Source organism: Pelophylax lessonae, assembly GCF_965119305.1.
Source record: "Pelophylax lessonae genome assembly, chromosome: 7".
Taxonomy (NCBI): domain Eukaryota; kingdom Metazoa; phylum Chordata; class Amphibia; order Anura; family Ranidae; genus Pelophylax; species Pelophylax lessonae.
This window is the reverse complement of record NC_138774.1, coordinates 73,074,339-73,094,820: the sequence shown is the minus strand read 5'-3', so window position 1 is coordinate 73,094,820 and position 20,482 is coordinate 73,074,339. Positions and strand designations below refer to the sequence as shown.

At 45.0% G+C, this 20,482-nt stretch overlaps 1 protein-coding gene across 2 annotated transcripts in view; it reads left to right on the top strand.

Annotated features, from left to right (window-relative positions):
- The window catches only part of B9D2 (B9 domain containing 2), a 57,875-nt gene extending 40,535 nt beyond the window's left edge, over nt 1-17,340 (top strand). The window contains exons 2-4 of one of the 2 annotated variants that reach the window (XM_082263713.1): nt 1,400-1,489; nt 12,521-12,646; nt 16,792-17,340. In XM_082263713.1, coding sequence (XP_082119839.1) covers nt 1,402-1,489; nt 12,521-12,646; nt 16,792-17,105 — 528 coding nt within the window. In that variant the 5' untranslated portion in view covers nt 1,400-1,401 and the 3' untranslated portion in view covers nt 17,106-17,340. The remainder of the gene's footprint in view (nt 1-1,399; nt 1,490-12,520; nt 12,647-16,791) is intronic. The other variant, XM_082263712.1, reaches the window with a different exon arrangement.
- Nucleotides 17,341-20,482: the final 3,142 nt, after the last annotated feature.

The following is a 20,482-nucleotide window of genomic DNA, read 5'->3' as shown; positions in this document are numbered from 1 at the left end:
GTAGGCAAGACACACTTGTCTTTGTACTCCTCACCTGGTTGCCGCCACACATGCTGGACACCATCTAAACCAAATAAGTTTATATTGGTCTGATCAGACCACAGGCCATGGTTCCAGTAACCCATGTCCTTAGTCTGCTTGTCTTCAGCAAACTGTTTGTGGGCTTTCTTGTGCATCATCTTTAGAAGAGGCTTCCTTCTGGGACGACAGCCATGCAGACCAATTAGATGCAGTGTGCGGCGTATGGTCTGAGCACTGACAGGCTGACCCCCCCCACCCCTTCAACCTCTGCAACAATGCTGGCAGCACTCATACGTCTATTTCCCAAAGACAACCTCTGGATATGACGCTGAGTATGTGCACTCAATTCCTTTGGTCAACCATGGCGTGGCCTGTTCTGAGTGGAACCTGTCCTGTTAAACAGCTGTATGACCTTGGCCATCATGCTGCAGCTTGCAATTTTAGGGTCTTGGCAATCTTCTTATAGCCTAGGCCATCTTTATGTAGAGCAACAATTTTTTTTTTTTTTTTTTCAGATCCTCTGAGAGTTCTTTGCCATGAGGTGCCATGTTGATCTTCCATGACCAGTATGAGAGAGTGAGAGAAATAACACCAAATTTAACACACCTGCTCCCCATTCACACCTGAGACCTTGTAACACTAACGAGTCACATGACACCGGAGAGGGAAAATGGCTAATTTGGCCCAATTTGAACATGTTCACTTAGGGGTGTACTCACTTTTGTTGCCAGCGGTTTAGACATTAATGGTTCCATGTTGAGTCATTTTGAGGGGACAGCATCTTTACACTGTAAGGCCCCTTTCACACAGGCGGACCGTTCAGATCCGCCTGTCAGTTTTTTTGGTGGATCTGAACGGACGCCCCATGCATCTCTATGGGGCATTGGATGTCAGCAGAGACATGTCCGCTAACATCCGATCCGTCAAATCTGGACAGATGGAAACCCTATTTTCCATCCATCCAGCGGATCGGATTTGATGAGAAAGGACCGATGGTCCGTTCCCATCCGATTCCCCCATAGAGATGCATGGGGACCTGACAGCTGTGTCTCCGCACACAGCACGGAGAACAGCTGTCATCCTCCTGCTCAGCGGGGGATCGTCGGATCGATCCCCCGCTGAGATAAACAGAGTCTGCCGACGGAGCGGACTGTGTGAAAGGGGCCTTATCCAAGCTGTACACTCACTACTTTACATTGTAGCAAAGTGTCATTTCTTCAGTGTTGTCACATGAAAAGATTTAATAAAATATTTACAAAAATGTGAGGGGTGTACTCACTTTTGTGAGATACTGTTTGTGTTTACAAATGTTCTATAAATGTATGTCAGTGTGAATGTGACCTTAGTGATAACGATATATTCTCTCATCTTTTCACAGCGATGGCAGAGGTACACATTATTGGACAGATCATCGGGGCCAGTGGTTTTCCACAGCACAGTCTGTTTTGCAAATGGGGTGTACACACCGGTACTGTATATATATATATATATATATATCTGATCTCCTGTTGTATAATAAAAGCCTGACTTTAATAGAAAAAGAAAAAAAAAAATCAGCACAGTTGACATTACTATTCTTGCGATGAGCCCCTTGTAGTGCTGTCCCCTGGTTTAGTTCAACTATCTATGAATTTTTTTAAGCCCGTGGTGTGTGAAACACACTCAAAAGCTACACCCGGTGCATAAAAAAGTGCACACACGCAAAACGTGAGACACACAAAAAGTACACATAGCCCTCCTCCGAAAAGGAAGGGCCCTGAACCTGATCCCCCGGGGCACAAGACTCCTGACAGGGATTGAGGTACTCACTATGGCAAGGCTTGACAAATTTGCCTGAAATCTAGGAGCCAGCTAAAAAAAGTTAGGAGCCAGTTTTTTTTCTTTTCTTTTAAACTAACAACCAAGCTTTATTTAAAAAAAAAACTGATACTAAATTTACACACATATATATAAATATGACTAGAACACCGCTCTGCTCTATAGGGCAATCGGATGGAAACAGACCGTCTGTCTGTTTCCATCTGATGCCATCTGATCCGATCCACGGGATGGATAGAAAATAGAACCACCATCCGTCTGTTTTTGGCAGACAGGATCAGATGGCGGCAGATTACCGCTCCATAGAGGAGACTGAAGGGTCCGATCAGGTCTGCCTAAGAAACTGACAGGCGGACCTGATCAGACAGCCTGTGTGAAAGGAGCCTTCAGCTGTGTGGCTGTGACATGGCAGGGACATGATAAAAAAAAAAAAAAATTATATATATTTTTCAATAATTGAAAAAAAAAGAAAGAAAAATTATTATTATTATTTTTTAAAATAATTTAATAAATAATAATAACCACACTCCCTGTCCACTTACCTTTAAGCAAAGGTAAGTGGACAGGGAGATGAAGCCTGCAAAAACTTCCCTCTCATCTCCTCTTGGGAAGGAGATGGGCAGGCATTGAGAACAGGCAGTGGAAACAGTCATTAGTGACTGCTTGTGAAACTCCCGGCCACCACAAGAGGGCGCCAGTTCCCCGTTGGAAGCCTCTCTCATCTCACAGAAGAAGGCCAAAAAGCCGGGGCCTCAATTTTTGGACGTCGCGTTAGTCCGTGCACTCAGGGAGGAGGTGGGGGGGGCGCAAAAGGGACAGGACACCTCCTGCAGGGCACCCCAGGCACCAGGTCGCTGATTCTAGTCGCCAATGCTACCTGGCGCCCGGGGTTTGTCGAGCCCTGCACTATGGCCTGCCTAGTCGAAGCCAGGCAGACCCCGTTCTCCAGGGGGGACTGCCGAAACAGCCCACCCCAAGTACTAGGTGGGACAGTTGGCTGTCTTAATAAGTGCCTTCACAGCTGCCTGGCACACCTGAAGATTACGGCGGACGGGGTAAGGGAGGGAATCCAGGCAGGAAGATTTCAGCTAAACCAGCAGCACAAGGGGTATACAGTTATAGTAAGTAATGTCACTTGTGCTGATTTTTTCTTTTTTTTTTCAATCTAAACGAATGCCTTGTACACACAATAAGAATATCGGACGAATGATCATACGTTTTTCTTGCATGCTAGTTACATATGGAAAACAAATGGGTTACTAAAGTTACGAAAATTCTCGTAAGGCAGAATACATGTTCAGAAGTAATGTAATCTATTTATTGTATTGTAATGTATTTTTTTAGTTTCCAACATGCGTGGTTTTGGTCACTTTTTTTCAAACAAATACTATACTAATTACGCGAAAATCATTAGTTCTGTCATCTTACAAGAAATATTTTCGTGTTATCCCTTTTGGATATTTTCACATGAACTGTCATGTTCGGCTCTCGAAAGCTGCGCACTAACGAATGGATTATCGGATGATCACATCAAGTGCAGTTGTCTGTCTGATATACTTATTGTGTGTATTAGGCATTTGGCTTTAATTGCCATCACTTTGTTTTTTCATACTGTAACTCTGTTATTATCCTTCCATAACTCTGCAGTACATAACATATACAGTATGCATAGGTGGTGCAACCAGAATGTCACCAACTGGTTAAAGAGGTTCTAAAGGAGGTTTTTTTATTTTTTATCTTTATGCATTAATCTAAACGCATTATTTATTCTGTGCAGCAGCCCCCCTAATACTTACCTGAGCCCCATCTCGATCCAGAGATGTTGCACGAGATCCTCAACTGTCCAGGGCTCCCTCTCCTCATTGGCTGCTGTCAATCAAAGTCAATTTTGACGCTGCCCCCGCTGTCAATGAAGAGAGAGAGGGGGTGGGGCCAAGCAGCTGATCCTTGTCTGAATAGACACACAGAGCAGCGGCTCAGCTTGGGTGCCCCCCATAGCAAGCAGCTTTCTCTGGGGGCCCTCAGCAGATGAGGGACCCAAGAAGAGGAGGATCTGGGCTGCTCTGTGCAAAACCAACTGCACAGAGCAGGTAAGTATACCATGTTTTTTATTTTTAAAGTTACTTAAAGCGGAGTTCCAACCTGTGAAAGTTTGTTTTTTTTAATAAAAATACCCCCGTGACAGTCAGGGCTGGTGCATTCCACAATGGATAGCCTCTGATCTGTCCCTGGTTGCACTTACGTGCAAGAAGAAATACTTACCTTGAAAATGTCTTCTCCAGCGCTGCCATCTCAGGTGTGGGCAACTTGAAGCCAGCGCGATCCTCTTCTGTGTCCTCTTCCGTCTTCTTCGGTCCCACGATGCACTGCACCGGCCCCGCCGTCACTTCCGGTGCCGCAGCGTCATCCCTGCACAGTTTCTGGGCATGCCCAGAAGCTGTTTTGCAAGGTATGACGCGCCTACACCGGAACTGACGTCAGGGCCGGTGCAGGCACATTGATTCCTGGGAGCGATGACGTTCAGCTCCCATGAATCATTGCAAAGCGGAAGTGACGGCGCGGGCCGTGGCCGAGGAAGGAGGAAGTGGATGGTAAGGTGAGTATATTTTCTTCTAAACGAGGTAAGTAAAAAAAAAAAAAAAATTGCGATTATCCATTTGTTTTTCAGGTGACCCGAAGCGAGAAGATGGAGGTAAGTATCATTTTAGGGTGGATCTCCACTTTAAAGGCTTACCTGTAGGTAAAGTGAGTATATCCTAAACCTGCACCGTTTAGAAGATATCAACCCTGGGTGAAGCCAGTGACATCACCGCCGCATGCGCTCTGAAGGTTACAGAACGTCAGAGCTTTCCGGAACTTTAGAGCTTAGTGCCCTAACCGACGGTTCCCGTTCGCATGCGCAGGAGTGACGTCATAGCGGCTCCGGCTAATCATACAGCCGGAGCGTGCGAAACTGGAAGAAAGACTGGGGGAAGATGTCAGGCCGCTCAGTGTTGACAGCGTGCTAAGGGAGGGCCTCGTTCTAAGGTAAGAATTTCATAAAGTGCTAGTATGTGATGCATACAAGCACATTATGCCATTGCCTTACAGGTGTTTTTTTTTTTTCTTAAACCCGCTGTGGTTTACAACCACTTTAACCACTTGCCGACCGGTCATGTTGACCGTACTGCGGCAAAGTGGTTCGTTATCGTCCAGCGACATAGTACTACGTCGTACTACGTCGCTGGACTCCTCCCCCTGTAGGCGGCGTTTGCGCACCAGCGGAGGCTCGCTCCCACTGTATTCATTCACAGCGGGAGTCGGGCCAGGGGAGGAGCGGCGGTGATCGCCGCTGCTCTTCCCCGATCGTCGGGGAATCTAGTTTGGAGATCCGCCTGCTTGTGTAAACAAAGCGGGCGGATCTCCTAAGTGACAGGGAGTGACAGATTGCAGTGTTCTGCATAGCTGAACATCCGATCTGTCCTTGTGTCACTCAGTCACCTCCCCCCACACACGTTAGTAAGCACCAGGCATACATTAACCCCTCCCTCTCCAATAAAATTAACCCCTTCCCTGGCAGTGTCATTTTTACAGTAACAGTGCATATATATATATATATATATATATATATATATATATATAGCACTGATTATTGCAGTAATGTCACTGGTAACCCCAAAAGTGTCAAAAATGTCAGTCAAGGGTCCGATCTGTCCGCCGCAATGTCGCAGTCCCGCAAAAAAAATCGCAGATCGCCGGCATTACTCGTTAAAAAAAAAAAACACCAAAAATGACAGAAATCGTTCTCTTAGTTAGTAAACGCGATAACTTTTGCGCAAACCAATCAAAATATGCTTATTGCGATTTTTTTTTTTACCAAACATAGGTAGCAGAAAACAAATTGGCCAAAAATGTAAAAAAAATTTGATTTTTACATTTTTTTTGGGGGGAATTTCATATAAAAAAAATGTTAAAAATATTGTTATTTTTTCAAAATAAATGCTATTTTTTTGTTTATAGCGCAAAAAGTAAAAATCGCACAGGTGATCAAAAGAAAGCTCTGTTTGTGGTAAAAAAAAAGACGTAAATTTCGTTTGGGTACGGCGTCGCACAACCGCGCAATTGTCAGTTAAATTCGCACAGTGCCGAATCGCAAAAAGTGGCCCAGACGTAAGACAGCAAAATCCTCCGGTGGTAAAGTGGTTAAAAAAAAAAAGACCAAAATGAAGCAGTACACATAGTATACAGCATTTCTGCCTGTAGATTGGTATACATTATGGATCTGTATACAGCAATTTTTACACCTGTGTGTATGAGCCCTAAAACACAGAACCAGCATTCAGGAGGCGAAACCACAAATGATCTCATAGATGTGCTGCTGCTCCTCCTTCATTCTTCACTCACTGGTTATGACATGTCCTGAATGTGAATGTGTTGCTATATCTGCATTGTAATCTACAGAGGGGTCCAGTGCCTGGCTGTGCGGAGGGAGCTCAAGCCAGCATCTGAATGTTACCGAGTTCGTTCGTTTTTTTACAACAAAGAATTAATCGCTGTTGGAGGCTTTCACAAACAGACCTTCCAATATCATAAGCCCTGATATGGGGGCAATGTGTGTTCCCTGGAACGTGTTAGCTCTTGTACCCAATTATTGTTTGGAATACCCACAGATAGATGTGAATACTGTGGTTTGTGGTTGCACGGAGTTGACAAAAAATGTTCAGACATCATTAAATGTATTTTTTTTTAACTGCAAGCAGGGTAAATGACTTAATTTCAATCTGTATCCGCCTCTTACAGTCCCTGTACAGCAGCTCCAGACTGGGAAAGGGTGAAGCAGCACAAGGAGCCAATCAGCTATGCTGCAGTGCAAGAAGCTTAGGAGGAGAGAGCAGAGAGAGAGATTAGCTTATCAGTGCAGTGTTTCTCTTTTCACTGTCCAATCACAGGGAGGGGGTGGGGAGGAGACCTGTAAGTGTATCTGAACTGCAGCAGAGAAAAGTCAGGTCTCCTTCCCTGCCAGATAGAGCTTTTTAACCAGTTCTGGACCGGAAGGATTTGCCCCCCTTAATGACCAGGCCATTTTGTGCAATTCAGTGTTATTTTAACAGAAAATTGCACAGTCGTGCGACACTGTACATAAATAAAATCGATGTCCTTTTTTCCCACAAACAGAGCTTTCTTTTGGTGGTATTTGATCACCTGTGCGATTTTTTTTTTTTTTTTTTTTTTTTGCGCTATGAACAAAAAAAGGCGTCAATTCTGAAAAAAAAAAAAATATGTGTGTGTGTGTATATATATATTAGGGATGCACCGAAATGAAAATTTTGGGCCGAAACCAAACCCGAAAATGCAGGATGCCATTGGCCGAAAACCGAAAATGACTTTTTCCCCCGGTGTCAGGTCAGTTCTCATTCACAGAATTTCACACACAGTCCCGCTGAGCTGACAGGAGGGATCACATAGTTCTATCTATTAGCAGCCGCTCGCCCCGCCCTCCCGCCTGGTATGTCCCTTCATTCATGCACACATCTAGTAGTAGGGACGTAGGGTGGCCGGCCAGAGGCGGGACTTTTAAAACCTGCCCTGCGCTGCGCCCTCCTCCTTCCTCACAGCGGCCATATTAATTTCGGCACTGTTAACCCATTATCGGCCGAAATGGGATAGGCTCATTTTCGGCCGATAATTTCGGTGCATCCCTAATATATATATATATATATGTGTATATTCACATTCTGCTCTATAACATTCCCCCCAAAAAATTAAAAAGCAACACTTTTCACCCTTTTAGGCCAATTTGTATTATGCTACATATTTTTGGTAAAATAAAATCGCAATAAGTGTATTTTGATTGGTTTGAGCAAAAGTTATCGCGTCTATGAACTACGGGAAAGATTTGTCATTTTCATTTATTTTTATTTTTTCACTAGTAATGACAGCGATCTGTTATTTGTAGCGGGATTGCAGCGGACAGATCGGACCCCTAAATGACATTTTTGACACTTTTGGGGGGACCACTGACATTATTACAGTAATCAGTGCTAAAAATATGCACTGTTACTGTAATAATGACACTGACAGGGTTAACCTAGTGGTGATCAAAGGGTTAAGTGTGAGCCTAGGGGAGTGTTTATTAACTGTATGGGGGATGGGGCTTGTGAAATGATCATATAGACTTGTGATCCTATATAGAAGGATCACAGGCTCTCTGTGATCATTTCAGAGAGAAGAATGGTCTGCTGTGTTGTTTACATCAGCTGACCGTCCTTCTCTCTCAGCGGGGAGCGATCGTGGGTGCCTGGCAGCAATAGCGGCCGCTGTCCCCGTGCATCGGCATCCCTGCTGCCTAGTGGGGGCGGGAGCGCGCCGGCGCGTGCTTGCCCCCCAGCGCCACGTGCGCGACCAACGTAGAGCTACGTCGTTTCGCGCAGCCGAGCCAGCCTGCTGCAGTAAAACTGCAGTAGGCGGTCAGAAAGTGGTTAAATCTCATACTTGGATGGACAGAGATCAAAATCTTTTGGTGGGTAGAACAGTTCTCATGTATGTATTTTATGTGTAGTTCATCAATTGCCTGGAGTTCAGCGTTAAAGCATCATACCTCAAAGAATGGAAACCTGTGCATTAACGCATGCAAAAGTGTGAATGGGGTCTTTGGGGTGCTCTATAGGAGATTTAAACTGCATGAAACCTTATCAAAATCTTCTCCCAGTTCTAGATCCTAGGTAGGGATGAGCTCATGTGTGTTCGGACTAGGGATCGACCGATATCGCTTTTTCAGGACCAATACCCATTTTTCGGTCACCATTCAGGCCGATAGCTGATATTAGGTGCCGATATTCTGTACATTTAAAGTTTTTTTTAAAAAATCAACACAATTTTCGACACAAATCTGGCACTGAACATGTTAATGTTTATGAAAAATGTTTAACATTAAGGGCTCGTTCTTCACACCATACCTGCCTACATGAAAAGTGATGGGAAAACCGCACAGATTTCACTTGCAGAGACATGTTTCACATGAGGTTTCATGCGTGATTCAGTTTTCATGCATGTTGTGTGGTGTGAACATTGAACAGGGCACATAGAGAAGAAGAGTAAGGCTACGTTCACATCGCGGGCAGAATCGCGGTGAGTCTTCCCGCGATCCGGAAACCATTGCAAATCGCGGGACGCCTGTGCGTTGCCGTTGATTTGCAATGGCACCGCAAACGCTGTGCGATGTTGCCGCGATTTCCGCCTGCCGAATCGCGGTAACATCGCGCAAACAAAATAGCAGGTCGCATGACGCCCCAAAGAAGCTCTTGTACATTTTTTGGGCGTCATGTGACCCGCGATTTTGTTTGCGCGATGTTACCGCGATTCGGCAGGCGGAAATCGCGGCAACATCGCACAGCGTTTGGGGTGCCATTGCAAATCAACGGCAACGCACAGGCGTCCCACGATTTGCAACGATTTCCGGATCGTGGGCAGAATTGCAGCGATTCTGCCCGTGATCCGCTACGCCAACATGTGAACGTAGCCTAAAGAGAAGAACAATTTTTTTTGTGCACTTGCAGCATGTGTGCAGCAAAGCTGATGTCTCTGTCTATACTGTGTGACTGAACGAACAAGGCCTAGAAGTAGACAACTGTGAAACATAAAGTGCTTGGAAAATAAAAAATGATTAAAGACTTCCCAAAACATAGAAAAGTGGCATAAACTGCTGCAGTGCACTCACTGCAATCATTACATTTAAATCACTACTGCAGTGCAAAAGCAAGACAGTGGACACTACACTTACTTCAATACTCCCAGTTAAGTAGAACAATATTATAGTGCAGAAAGCAGAACATTTCAGCATGTTCACCAGTTAAACGGCTTCTGTTTTTTTTCATATATTGCTGCCACTTCACTAAAAACACGCTCACTTGGTACTGAGGAAGGAGGAGCAGAGAGAGAGGTATCTTCTAGCATCGAAAGCAAGTCTTTTGTAGCGTGCCTCATTTTCTTTCCACCACTGAAGAGGATCACCACTTCTGTCAATTACTGGTCCCATCAAATAGAGATGAAGTTCATCATCCAGGCTGATTATTGCAGATAAAGAAGAATCCTCCGCATGAGGCCCCAATAAAACACTAAACATGTCATTAATTCGACCACAATGAAGATTCTCTTCTGTCCGTTGTCTTTTTGGACGTTTGTCTGTTTTTGTAGCATTCTGCTCTTCCAGATTAGAAACATGCTCTTCCTGGCTTGACATTTCGGCAGGAACCTCCTGCACCTCCTGTTGAATATCTTCTGTCAGCCATTGTTTTGCCTTGGTCAATACATCATCAGAAGAGAAAGCATGGTTCTTGTATCGAAGATCCAAAAGACTTGCCAGCACAACATTTTGATTCTCTTCATGCTTCTCAAAACGTTTGGTGAGGCTGTCCCTCATGACCTGCTTACATGTTTTAATGCATGAACTAAATGAAATACATTTTAAAGCGGAGTTCCGGGCACAAAATCGAGCTTTTTTTTTTTGTGCCCGTCCGCTTGTTCTCCTTCACCTGAAAAGGAATTGGATAGTTAGGTTTTTTTTTTTTACTCACCTTGTAATTGAAGATCGAAAATACTCACCTCAGTGTACTTCCTCCCTCTGAGCCGCGGCTCCGCCGTCACTTCCTGTCTTGCGATGATTCCTGGGAGCTGAACGTCATCGCTCCCAGGAATCAATGCGACGGCACCGGCCCCGCTCGTCACTTCCGGGGCGACGCGGCATTCCCTGCTAAACAGCTTCTGGGCATGCCCAGAAGCTGTGGAGGAATGCGGCGCCGCACCGGAAGTGATGAGAGGGGCCGGTGCGGGCGCATTCTGGGAGAAGAGGACGCGGAAGAAGATGCAGAAGAGGATCGCGCCGGCTTCAGCTGCCCACAAGAGAGATGGCAACGCTGTGGAAGAAATTTTAAAAGTGAGTATTTCTTCTTGCAGGTAAGTGCGAACCGGGACAGATCAGAGGCTAGCCATTGTGGAATGTACTAGCCCTGACTGTCCCGGGGGTATGTTCACTGAAAAATGTTTTCTGTGCCCGGAACTCCGCTTTAAATTCATATATAAAAAATCAAATCATGACATGAATACATAATAGTAAATAATGAAATTATATACACACTAGGAATTCAGTGCAAGTGTGTCCCAAAAGTGCTTAAGTGCATAAATAACAATGAATTAGAAAAATCTCTTAATATACAAAAGTCAAATGGATAGGTAATTTTTAACAAATATAACAGTCCATAAACCATAAAAAAGATGATCTTGTGGCCCCAAACACCAGCATCATGCCTGAAAAGTCACTTCTTAATAGCCTTTCCACCTTGTGAATCAATTCACACTTATGCTCACCAAAAGTCCCAGGACACTGGGACCGAAACAGCCTTTTCACAGGTGTGGGTTTCCAATCCAGAAAAACGCTCACTCTCCTCTCAGATAACCGGAAGAAAGAAACAGAAACAAATAATAGTGCAACTCTGTTTTATTGTAGGAGTAAGCCTCCACACAAAAGCTGCAATAGTTATGCTTACAGAAATTTGTACCCAGACCGGCATCAGCTGAAGGGCAATATAGAAATTGCATCCCCTCCGTGCAGCCTGCTGTGGCTGGCTGGCACCCTGTTGTGGGTGGGTGGCTGGCTGTCACCCTGCTGTGGGTGGGTGGCTGGCTGGCACAGGGACTATGGCTGGCTGGCTGGCACCGGGCTGTGTGTGGCTGGCTGGCACCCTGTTGTGGGTGGCTGGCTGGCACGCACCCTGTTGTGGGTGGCTGGCTGGCACCCTGCTGTGGCTGGCTAGCACAGGGGCTGTGGGTGGCTGACTGGCTGGCACAGGGGCTGTGGGTGGCTGGCTGGCACCCTGCTGGGGGTGGCTAGCACCCTGTTGTGGGTGGCTGGCACCATGTTGTGGGTGGCTGGCTAGCACCATGTTGTGGGGGGCTGGCTGGCACCCTGTGCTGGCTGTCACCCTGCTGTGGCTGGCTGGCACTCTGCTGTGGGTGGCTGGCTGGCACCCTGCTGCTGTGCCTGGCTGGCTGGCACAGGGGCTGTGGGTGGGTGGCTGCTGGCTGGTATGTCCTCTGTGGCATGCACTGTCCAAAATGAGGGAGGAGGCCTAAGAAGCCAGAACGTGCAGGCCCGGAGGCGTGTGGCGCAACATACGCAATGACATGTGCTCTTCGCACAATATCGTGACCGATATAGATGCTTCAAAAAAGGGAATATCAGCCTCCGATAATCGGCCCCACCGATAATCCGTCAATCCCTAGTTCGGACACAGGGAAGCTGCCAAAGCAGACAGCAAATCATAGGCGGCCAAGGTATTCCCTGTTCCACAGCTGCACATAGGCAAAGGGCGTGTTTACTGGGGGCTGTGGGGAGGGGAATGTCTCTGCCATCTATGAATGGCTGTCAGCTTTGACAGCTTCTTGGTGGGATAGCTAAGGTGGGTTTATACCCAGAACATACCTGAGCTCATCACTGATCTTAAGCAGGCTGTCCTGATATTAGGGAAATGTACTAAAAAAAAAAACCTGCCTGTAGTATTTGGCATGCATTTTTTATGCACAGCTTTGAAGGGAATTTTTGGAAGGAGTCCTCAAACTTCTTCTTCTGGAGAGGTTTAAAAACAATAAGTGTCTATAAGCTGTCATATCTTGTCTCTTATATACCTTTTTATGTATTTTCATTCAGGTGGAGCCTGGAAACTGCTGTCTGGGGTGGTGGAAGGTCAAACTCAGGTGGATAATCCTCAAAATGAAGAAATGGCATTTTGGTCACACCCAATTGATATACATTTTGCTACCAAGGGCTTACAAGGTAAGCACTATGTGACAAACTCACTCAAGACAGAGGCTTTTGCAGTAGACTGCAAGCTATCCTCTTGCCTACTGGCTTTGCCAGAGAACACTGCTCTTTGCGGGGTTTATGCTGGGGGGACACTTGGAGTAATGTTACTTTGGATTCAAGTCCACATCTCCCCAAGACACACAGACACTGGGACTCTAGGCCTAGGATCTATGTTAAAGGCCTAGCTGCCTATTGCCAATAGGGGACTGCTTCGCACAGTCAGACTCATGGCAGATGCTAATATCATCAACTGAACCACCTGTCTTCCACACATTGTTGATTGTGCTAATTAACTTACCTATTGTCTACTGTGGGGATGTGTTTACACTTATAATAATGTGTATAGTACTTCATGAGCTCGATGAGAGCAAGTCTGCTAGTTAATTAGCTCAAGTTAATTACATCACTGTCATCTATTAGTTGTTAGTGGGAAAGTAGAATACTGTTTGTGTTGGTTGTCATATTAGATATATGAATTATATTTCTGTACATAATTTCATCTGCATATGATAATGTAATCAGGCTACTGACCTGGTGGGGTATATATTCGGTGTGAGTTTGTTCAATAAATGTTCCAGATCTTATACAAGCAATTCTCAGCTAGTTTTGTATGGGGGGCGGCTAAAATATCTATCTATGTTCAAGACGGAAGGAAGCGGTATTCTGACAGAAGCACACACTGGGAGGGACAGACGCCAGGACTTTTTTCTCCCTGTGTCGCCATAGGGTGTAAGGTCCATGTATCAGCTACCTATTCCCTGTGTCCTCATGGGGTGTAAGGGGCAGGCTCTATGTCTTGGCTATCTTCTCCTTGTACCACCATGGGGGTATAAGGGGAAGGCTCCATGTGTCATATATAACAAATAAACCTGCACGCTACTAAAATATGTGTCTGAAATTGTGTATAGATAGATAGAAAAGAATAATTTACAATTTCTCAGCGCTATAGTGCTTATTAACACACCATTTGCTATGTGGAATTAATAATGTGAACAAAAAATATCTATAAAATTGCATATATAAAAAAGAAACAAACAGCATCAGATTCGAGCAATCCAAACAAAAAAAAAAGTGTCCATGCAAAATAGAAGAAACAGCGTTCTCCACATGAATAAGATTCACACAGTAGTGTTTTTCACTCCATCTTTTCCTTTGATGCTCAAAATTGGTGAAGACAACTAAATCACCACGAAGTGCTCCACCCTCCAGAAGTAATCTCACCTCATGTATGGACACCTTTTTTATTTTGATTGAACCAATCTGACGCTGTTTGTTTTTTTTTTTTATATATGCAATTTTATAAGGCTCCATGTGTCAGCTCCCTTCTCCCTTAGTCGCCATGAGATGTAAGAGGCAGGCTCCATGTCTCAGCTCCCTTCTCCTTGTATTGCCATGGGGTATAAGGGGCAGGCTCCATGTGTCAGCTCCCTTATCTCTGTTTCACCATGGGGTCTAAGGGGCAGGCTCTATGTCTCAGGTACCTTCTTGTACCGCCATGGGGTGTAAGGGGAAATTCCATGTGTCGGTTCCCTTCTCCCTGTATCGCCATGGTGTTTAAGGGTCAGGCTCCTTGTGTCAGCTCTCTTCTCCCTGTGTTGCCATGGGGTGTAAGGGGCAGGCTCTATGTCTCAGGTACCATCTCCTTGTACTGCCATAGGGTGTAAGGGGCAGGCTCCATGTCTCAGCTCCCTTCTCCCTGTGTCCCCATGGGGTGTAAGGAGCAGGCTCCATGTCTCAGGTACCTTCCCCTTGTACCGCCATAGGGTGTAAGGGGCAGTCTCCATGTGTTGGCTAAAATTTTAAAAAAATCCAAACGCTATTAATCAAAAACTCCCTGCAGCAGGTTGACTGTTGGGACACTGGAAAATCCAAACTATAACAGTTCTTGTGCTGCTGGTCCCAAGCATGGGATGCAAATGCAATGAATTGAAACACTAAAAAAGGACAGCGCAAGGACTTGACAAAGCGCATGCTCGCAAAATGCGTAGTCACGGCAATGGATTGGCTTGCGTTCCACGTTGGTTCCTGCATCAGGCCTCGTTCCACAGAGCAACGTCACTTCCAGGCATCACGCAACCCTCAGCGGTTCCACAACACGGCTGGTTCGTGCCGGCGACGACTGGCTAGGATCTTCCCTTCCTCCATAGGGATCCCGGTGTGTTGGATACCTTCACAACTCTTAGAGGCTTAGGATTACCTCACTGTGACCATTGGCATTCACCATCCACAATGCCCTCACCACCACCTGCATACCAGTGGTAATGTGTCGGCCTTCCTTGGTTTTATTCATCCAATAAACTATACCTTTTTACATGGTTTGCTGACTGGGGATTCTCTTTTGACACCTGATTGACACGCTGTCCTTTTCTAGTGTTTCAGTCCATGCGTAGGCTCCCTTTTCCCTGCGTCTCCATGAAGTGTAAGGAGCAGGCTCCATATGTCAGCACTCTTCTTCCAGTGTCGCCATGGGGTGTAAGGAGCAGGCTCCATATGTCAGCAGCCTTCTTCCTGTGTCACCATGGGATGAAAGGGGCAGGCTCCATGTGTCGGCTCCCTTCTCCCTGTGCCCCTATGAAGTGTAAGGGGCAGGCTCCATATGTCAGCACTCTTCTTCCAGTGTTGCCATGGGGGTGTAAGGGGCAGGCTCCATGTGCCAGCTCCCTTCTCCTTGTGTCGCTATGGGGTGTAAGGGGCAGGCTCCATATGTCAGCAGCCTTCTTCCTGTGCCACTATGGGGTGTAAGGGGCAGGCTCCATGTATCCATTCCCTTCTCCCTGTGTCACCATGGGGTGAAAGTAGGAGGCTCCATGTGTCAGCACCCTTCTCCCTGTGTCCCCCATGTGTCAGCTCTCTTCTTGTGTTGCCATGGGGTGTAAGGGACAGGCTCCATGTGCCATCTACCCTCTCCCTGGGTTGCAATGGGGTGTAAGGGACAGGCTCCATGTGCCATCTACCCTCTCCCTGGGTTGCAATGGGGTTTAAGGGGCAGGCTCCATATGTCAGCTACCTTCTCCCCCTATTTGCCATGGGGTGTAAGGGACAAGCTCCATGTGTTAGCTACCTTCTTGTGTCAACATGCAGTGTAAGGGGCAAGCTGCGTGTCTCAGCACCTTTCTCCCTGTGTCACCCTAGGTCAGCCTTCCTTAACCTTTTTAATCTGAAATAACTTTCTGGTCTCAAGGAACCCCTACTAATAAATACCGTATCTACAACTCATGATACATTGGCAGGATGGTCAATAGGAAGAGTATTTGTTACATTTGTGGTCAGTCCTATGTTATAGATAGCTAAAAAGATAATTGTTGTCAGTGGTTATTCATCAGAGTGGCAGAAACTGCTTATTGTTCAAAGAATCCCTAGCAGCCTTTGGAGCAAAACTCGGCATTCCATGGAACACCATTTGAGAAAGGCTGCCCTAGGGTGTAAGATCAGGCTCAGTGTCTCCGCTCCCTTCTCCCTTTGTCCCCTTAGGGGGGTAAGGGACAGGCTTAATTTTTCATGGCTCCCTTCTCTGTGTCATCCTGAGGTGTAAGAGACAGACTCCACGGGGGTGATTTACTAAAACTGGTGCACTCAGAATCTGGTACAGCCATGCATATATACCAATCGGCTTCTAACTTCAGCTTTTTCAGTTAAGCATTGACAATACAACCTAGAAGCTGATTGGTTTCTATGCAGAGCTGCACCAGATTTTGCACCCCTCCCCCCCCTCACATGTTTAATAGCTCCTTTTGGTCTCCCTGCAATGGAAGGGACACATGGTTAGTCTCTGATCTTTATAGCTCCCTTCTCGCTATGTCACCCTGGGGTGTAAGGGGCAGGCTCCATTTCTTATAGTTCCCTTCTCCTTGTGTTACCCTGCAGTGTAGGAGACAGACTCCATGTCTTATAGCATCTTATGTCTCCGTGCAGTGGAAGGAACTCAAGGATAGTATCTGATCTTCATAGCTGTAACTTGGGGGTGTATGTGAGACCCCATGTCTCAGCTCCCTGCGTTGGGATTGACACACACACAGTCTCTGTGTTTTATTAAACCCTTCTGCCATTGTCACCCTCCAGTGTAAGTAACAGGTTTTGTGTGACGCTGTGTAACCCTGCTAATTCTTTCTCCTCAGGTTGGCCCAAGCTCCATCTCCAGGTTTGGCACCAAGACAGTTTTGGAAGGAATGAGCTTTACGGCTATGGCTTCCTTCATATCCCTTCCACACCTGGCACTCACTCTCTGCTGGCCCCAACATGGCGACCTTTGGGCACTTGGCAGGAGCAGATCTCCCAGATGTTTGTGGGTGGGGGACCTCAGCTGAAATCCTCAAGCCTCATATATGGAGGTGCCGACCGCTACCGCCTGCAGACTACAAGCATGGGGCAGGTTCACCTGGAACTAACGGTCATACACAGGAACTTTGAGCGGTATGGTGTGGAATGTTAGAGATTGTTTTCATGGATCTTATCACACTGACATTTAAAGATTCTCCAGAACTCCTAATCTTTTTTCTTCCAAGCATAATACCTCAGTATGTAGAGGTAAAGCTTCTAATCAGGCACTTTTTATCTACAAGGTACTGCATACATTTGGTACTTGTGTTAATAACTGATGGCCATATGGACAACTATGATTTTTGTATTTTTTAATCTGTTGTGTTTTTATATTATTGTGTTTTTAGTTCAAAAATAATTTTAAATATTTTTGTACAGTAAAATGGTTTTTGAAAAAAAGGATTTGTTTTGAGCTTGTACTATCTAATATGTTCACATTTTGCAATCTGATTATAAAACACTTGTAACGGTCAATGTACAAAGACTTGTTGCAATGCGCACAGCCATTATTTAATTGTGTGTAGAGTGCCCCTCCCCCTATACACAGTTAAAAAAAAAAATGTCTGCTTACATTTAGGATCATTTGGGGGGATACACGGTGCATTTTATGATTTACTGGTAAAGTGGCATTAAACTACTGCCAAAAAAAGTCATGACACCATTTTCAAATTTCACCTTATTCATAAAGACTCTATACACTTCTATTGTTATGCCTATCGTGATGGTGGTGTAGTCTGGTTATATTCTGGTGCCTGTTGAAGCAGGTGCCATCTTGTATATTTTTTTCCTGTTTCTTTTCTCCAAGCCCTACTTCCACTATAGGCGGACATCTTCCAGTAGTCTTTTGCATGTGAACAGCAATTGAGCCAAGCTTTTTTTAGAGACAACGGTATACAGGAATATCTCAAGAATGGCAAAGGTTTGGAGTATTTTGAAAGTGTGTGTGTGTGTGTGTGTGTGTGTGTGTGTGTTTATATATATATATATATATATATATATATATATATATATATATATATATATATATATATATATACAGTACAGACCAAAAGTTTCTTCTTCTCATTCAAAGAGTTTTCTTTATTTTCATGACTATGAAAATTGTAGATTCACACTGAAGGCATCAAAACTATGAATTAACACATGTGGAATTATATACATAAAAAAAAAAGTGTGAAACAACTGAAAATATGTCATATTCTAGGTTCTTCAAAGTAGCCACCTTTTGCTTTGATTACTGCTTTGCACACTCTTGGCATTCTCTTGATGAGCTTCAAGAGGTAGTCACCTGAAATGGTCTTCCAACAATCTTGAAGGAGTTCCCAGAGATGCTTAGCACTTGTTGGCCCTTTTGCCTTCACTCTGCGGTCCAGCTCACCCCAAACCATCTCGATTGGGTTCAGGTCCGGTGACTGTGGAGGCCAGGTCATCTGGCGCAGCACCCCATCACTCTCTTTCTTGGTCAAATAGCCCTTACACAGCCTGGAGGTGTGTTTGGGGTCATTGTCCTGTTGAAAAATTAAATGATGGTCGAACTAAACGCAAACCGGATGGAATAGCATGCCGCTGCAAGATTCTGTGGTAGCCATGCTGGTTCAGTATGTCTTAAATTTTGAATACATCCCCAACAGTGTCACCAGCAGCACCATCACACCTCCTCCTCCATGCTTCACGGTGGGAACCAGGCATGTAGAGTCCATCCGTTCACCTTTTCTGCCTCGCACAAAGACACGGTGGTTGGAACCAAAGATCTCAAATTTTGACTCATCAGACCCAAGCACAGATTTCCACTGGTCTAATGTCCATTCCTTGTGTTCTTTAGTCCAAACAAGTCTCTTCTGCCACTCGTTTTCCTGTACTTAGCTGCTTTTTTCTTGCCATAATACAAATTCTAACAGTCTATTCAGTAGGACTACCAGCTGTGTATCCACCTGACTTCTGATGGTCCCAACCCCATTTATAAGGCAAGAAATCACACTTATTAAACCTGACAGGGCACACCTGTGAAGTGAAGACCATTTCAGGTGACCACCTCTTGAAGTGTGACTCTACAATTTTCATAGTCATGAAAATAAAGAAAACTCTTTGAATGAGAAGGTGGGTCCAAACTTTTGGTCTGTACTGTGTATATATGTGTATATATATATATGAATATATGAACTGTCTATAATATGATTGCAGATGGGAGAAGGTTTGCCTACGGGGCTGATTTGTGATACTTTTCTGGTGGTAGGGTCACTTTAAAAAGTCCTGTGCTTAGTTCATAAAAGCCTTGCAACAGTTTTATTGAGTTAGTTCTTACTTGTGCACTTTCACAGTGGGATGCCATAGCTGGGACAAATTAAAAAAAATAATTACTACCCGTTCAAAGATGGGGAAACTAGAGTTAATGAAAGCCGGCGTTAGATGGTGCGATTTTCTTTCCTGCAACCACGGCGCAGTCAGTCAGTGTTAATGAGGGATTCCCTCCCATGGAGCTATTGTGTTCTCCTGGCAGGGGAGGGGGCCGCGGGGAGACATCCCTGCTGGGAGAACACAATAGTGATTTATGCTAGCAGCTATAGGTGCTGGCAATAATTGCAGAAAAGCCCGACATGCTGATTGTACCCAAGTCAATCCATGTCCACCCTCCAAGTGCACAGAGGGGATAGTCAGAGGTCCATAGAACCCCTCTACGGAGGTTCTGTGTTAAAAATCTATTATGTCTAATAAAATGTCACTCTACGATATTGCGCAACCAGCATGTGTATTCTTTCCCACTGTGCATCCACCATTTCTACATTGTCTTATTAGTATCATGTGAACCTGATTAATTATTGGCAGTGGAGCTAACATTCAAGTTGTTCTACTAGGCCACCAGCAGCTGTCTGTGACTCAATATAAAATGTAAGCATTCCTGTCTTCTTCTATCCATTATCCAGTGCACAACCGCTTCTCAGGGCCAGTCCGTCTTTCCATTTTTATTTATTTATATTTTAAATTATTACAAGCAGACATATCCGTTTTCCATTTCCCTATATGAAAGAGCCGTTTGTACCATCATCTGGATTAGTGCTCTGTAGGTGGAGAACCTTTCCTGTTCACCTTTTTAGATGTCTGCTTCAGAAAGTTTTTATATAAATGGAAACCATGTATGTGTATACATAAACCTTAAAGCTGGATACTGTATGGATGAGGCTCTGTTCTGACATTTTTCCCTCTTGTACAAACAGAGCCTTCTTTTTATAAGGCTGTGGAGGTAAAATAGCAAAAATCTGTGTACATTGGAAAAGATCGCTTTCCTTTGATGAATTACTTTTTCTGTCCAGGAGATGGCACTAGATATTCAAGGACCATTTTACTAATGGGTACAGAAGCAAGCCTAGCATTGTAGAATACAGGGCAGTGCTGGCAGGTGGAGGAAAGGAGCAGCTGCCTTTGGGCAACTTTGGGCTTGATTTACTAATGGCAAATAGACTGTGCACTTTGCAAAGTGCAGTGTCAGTCAGC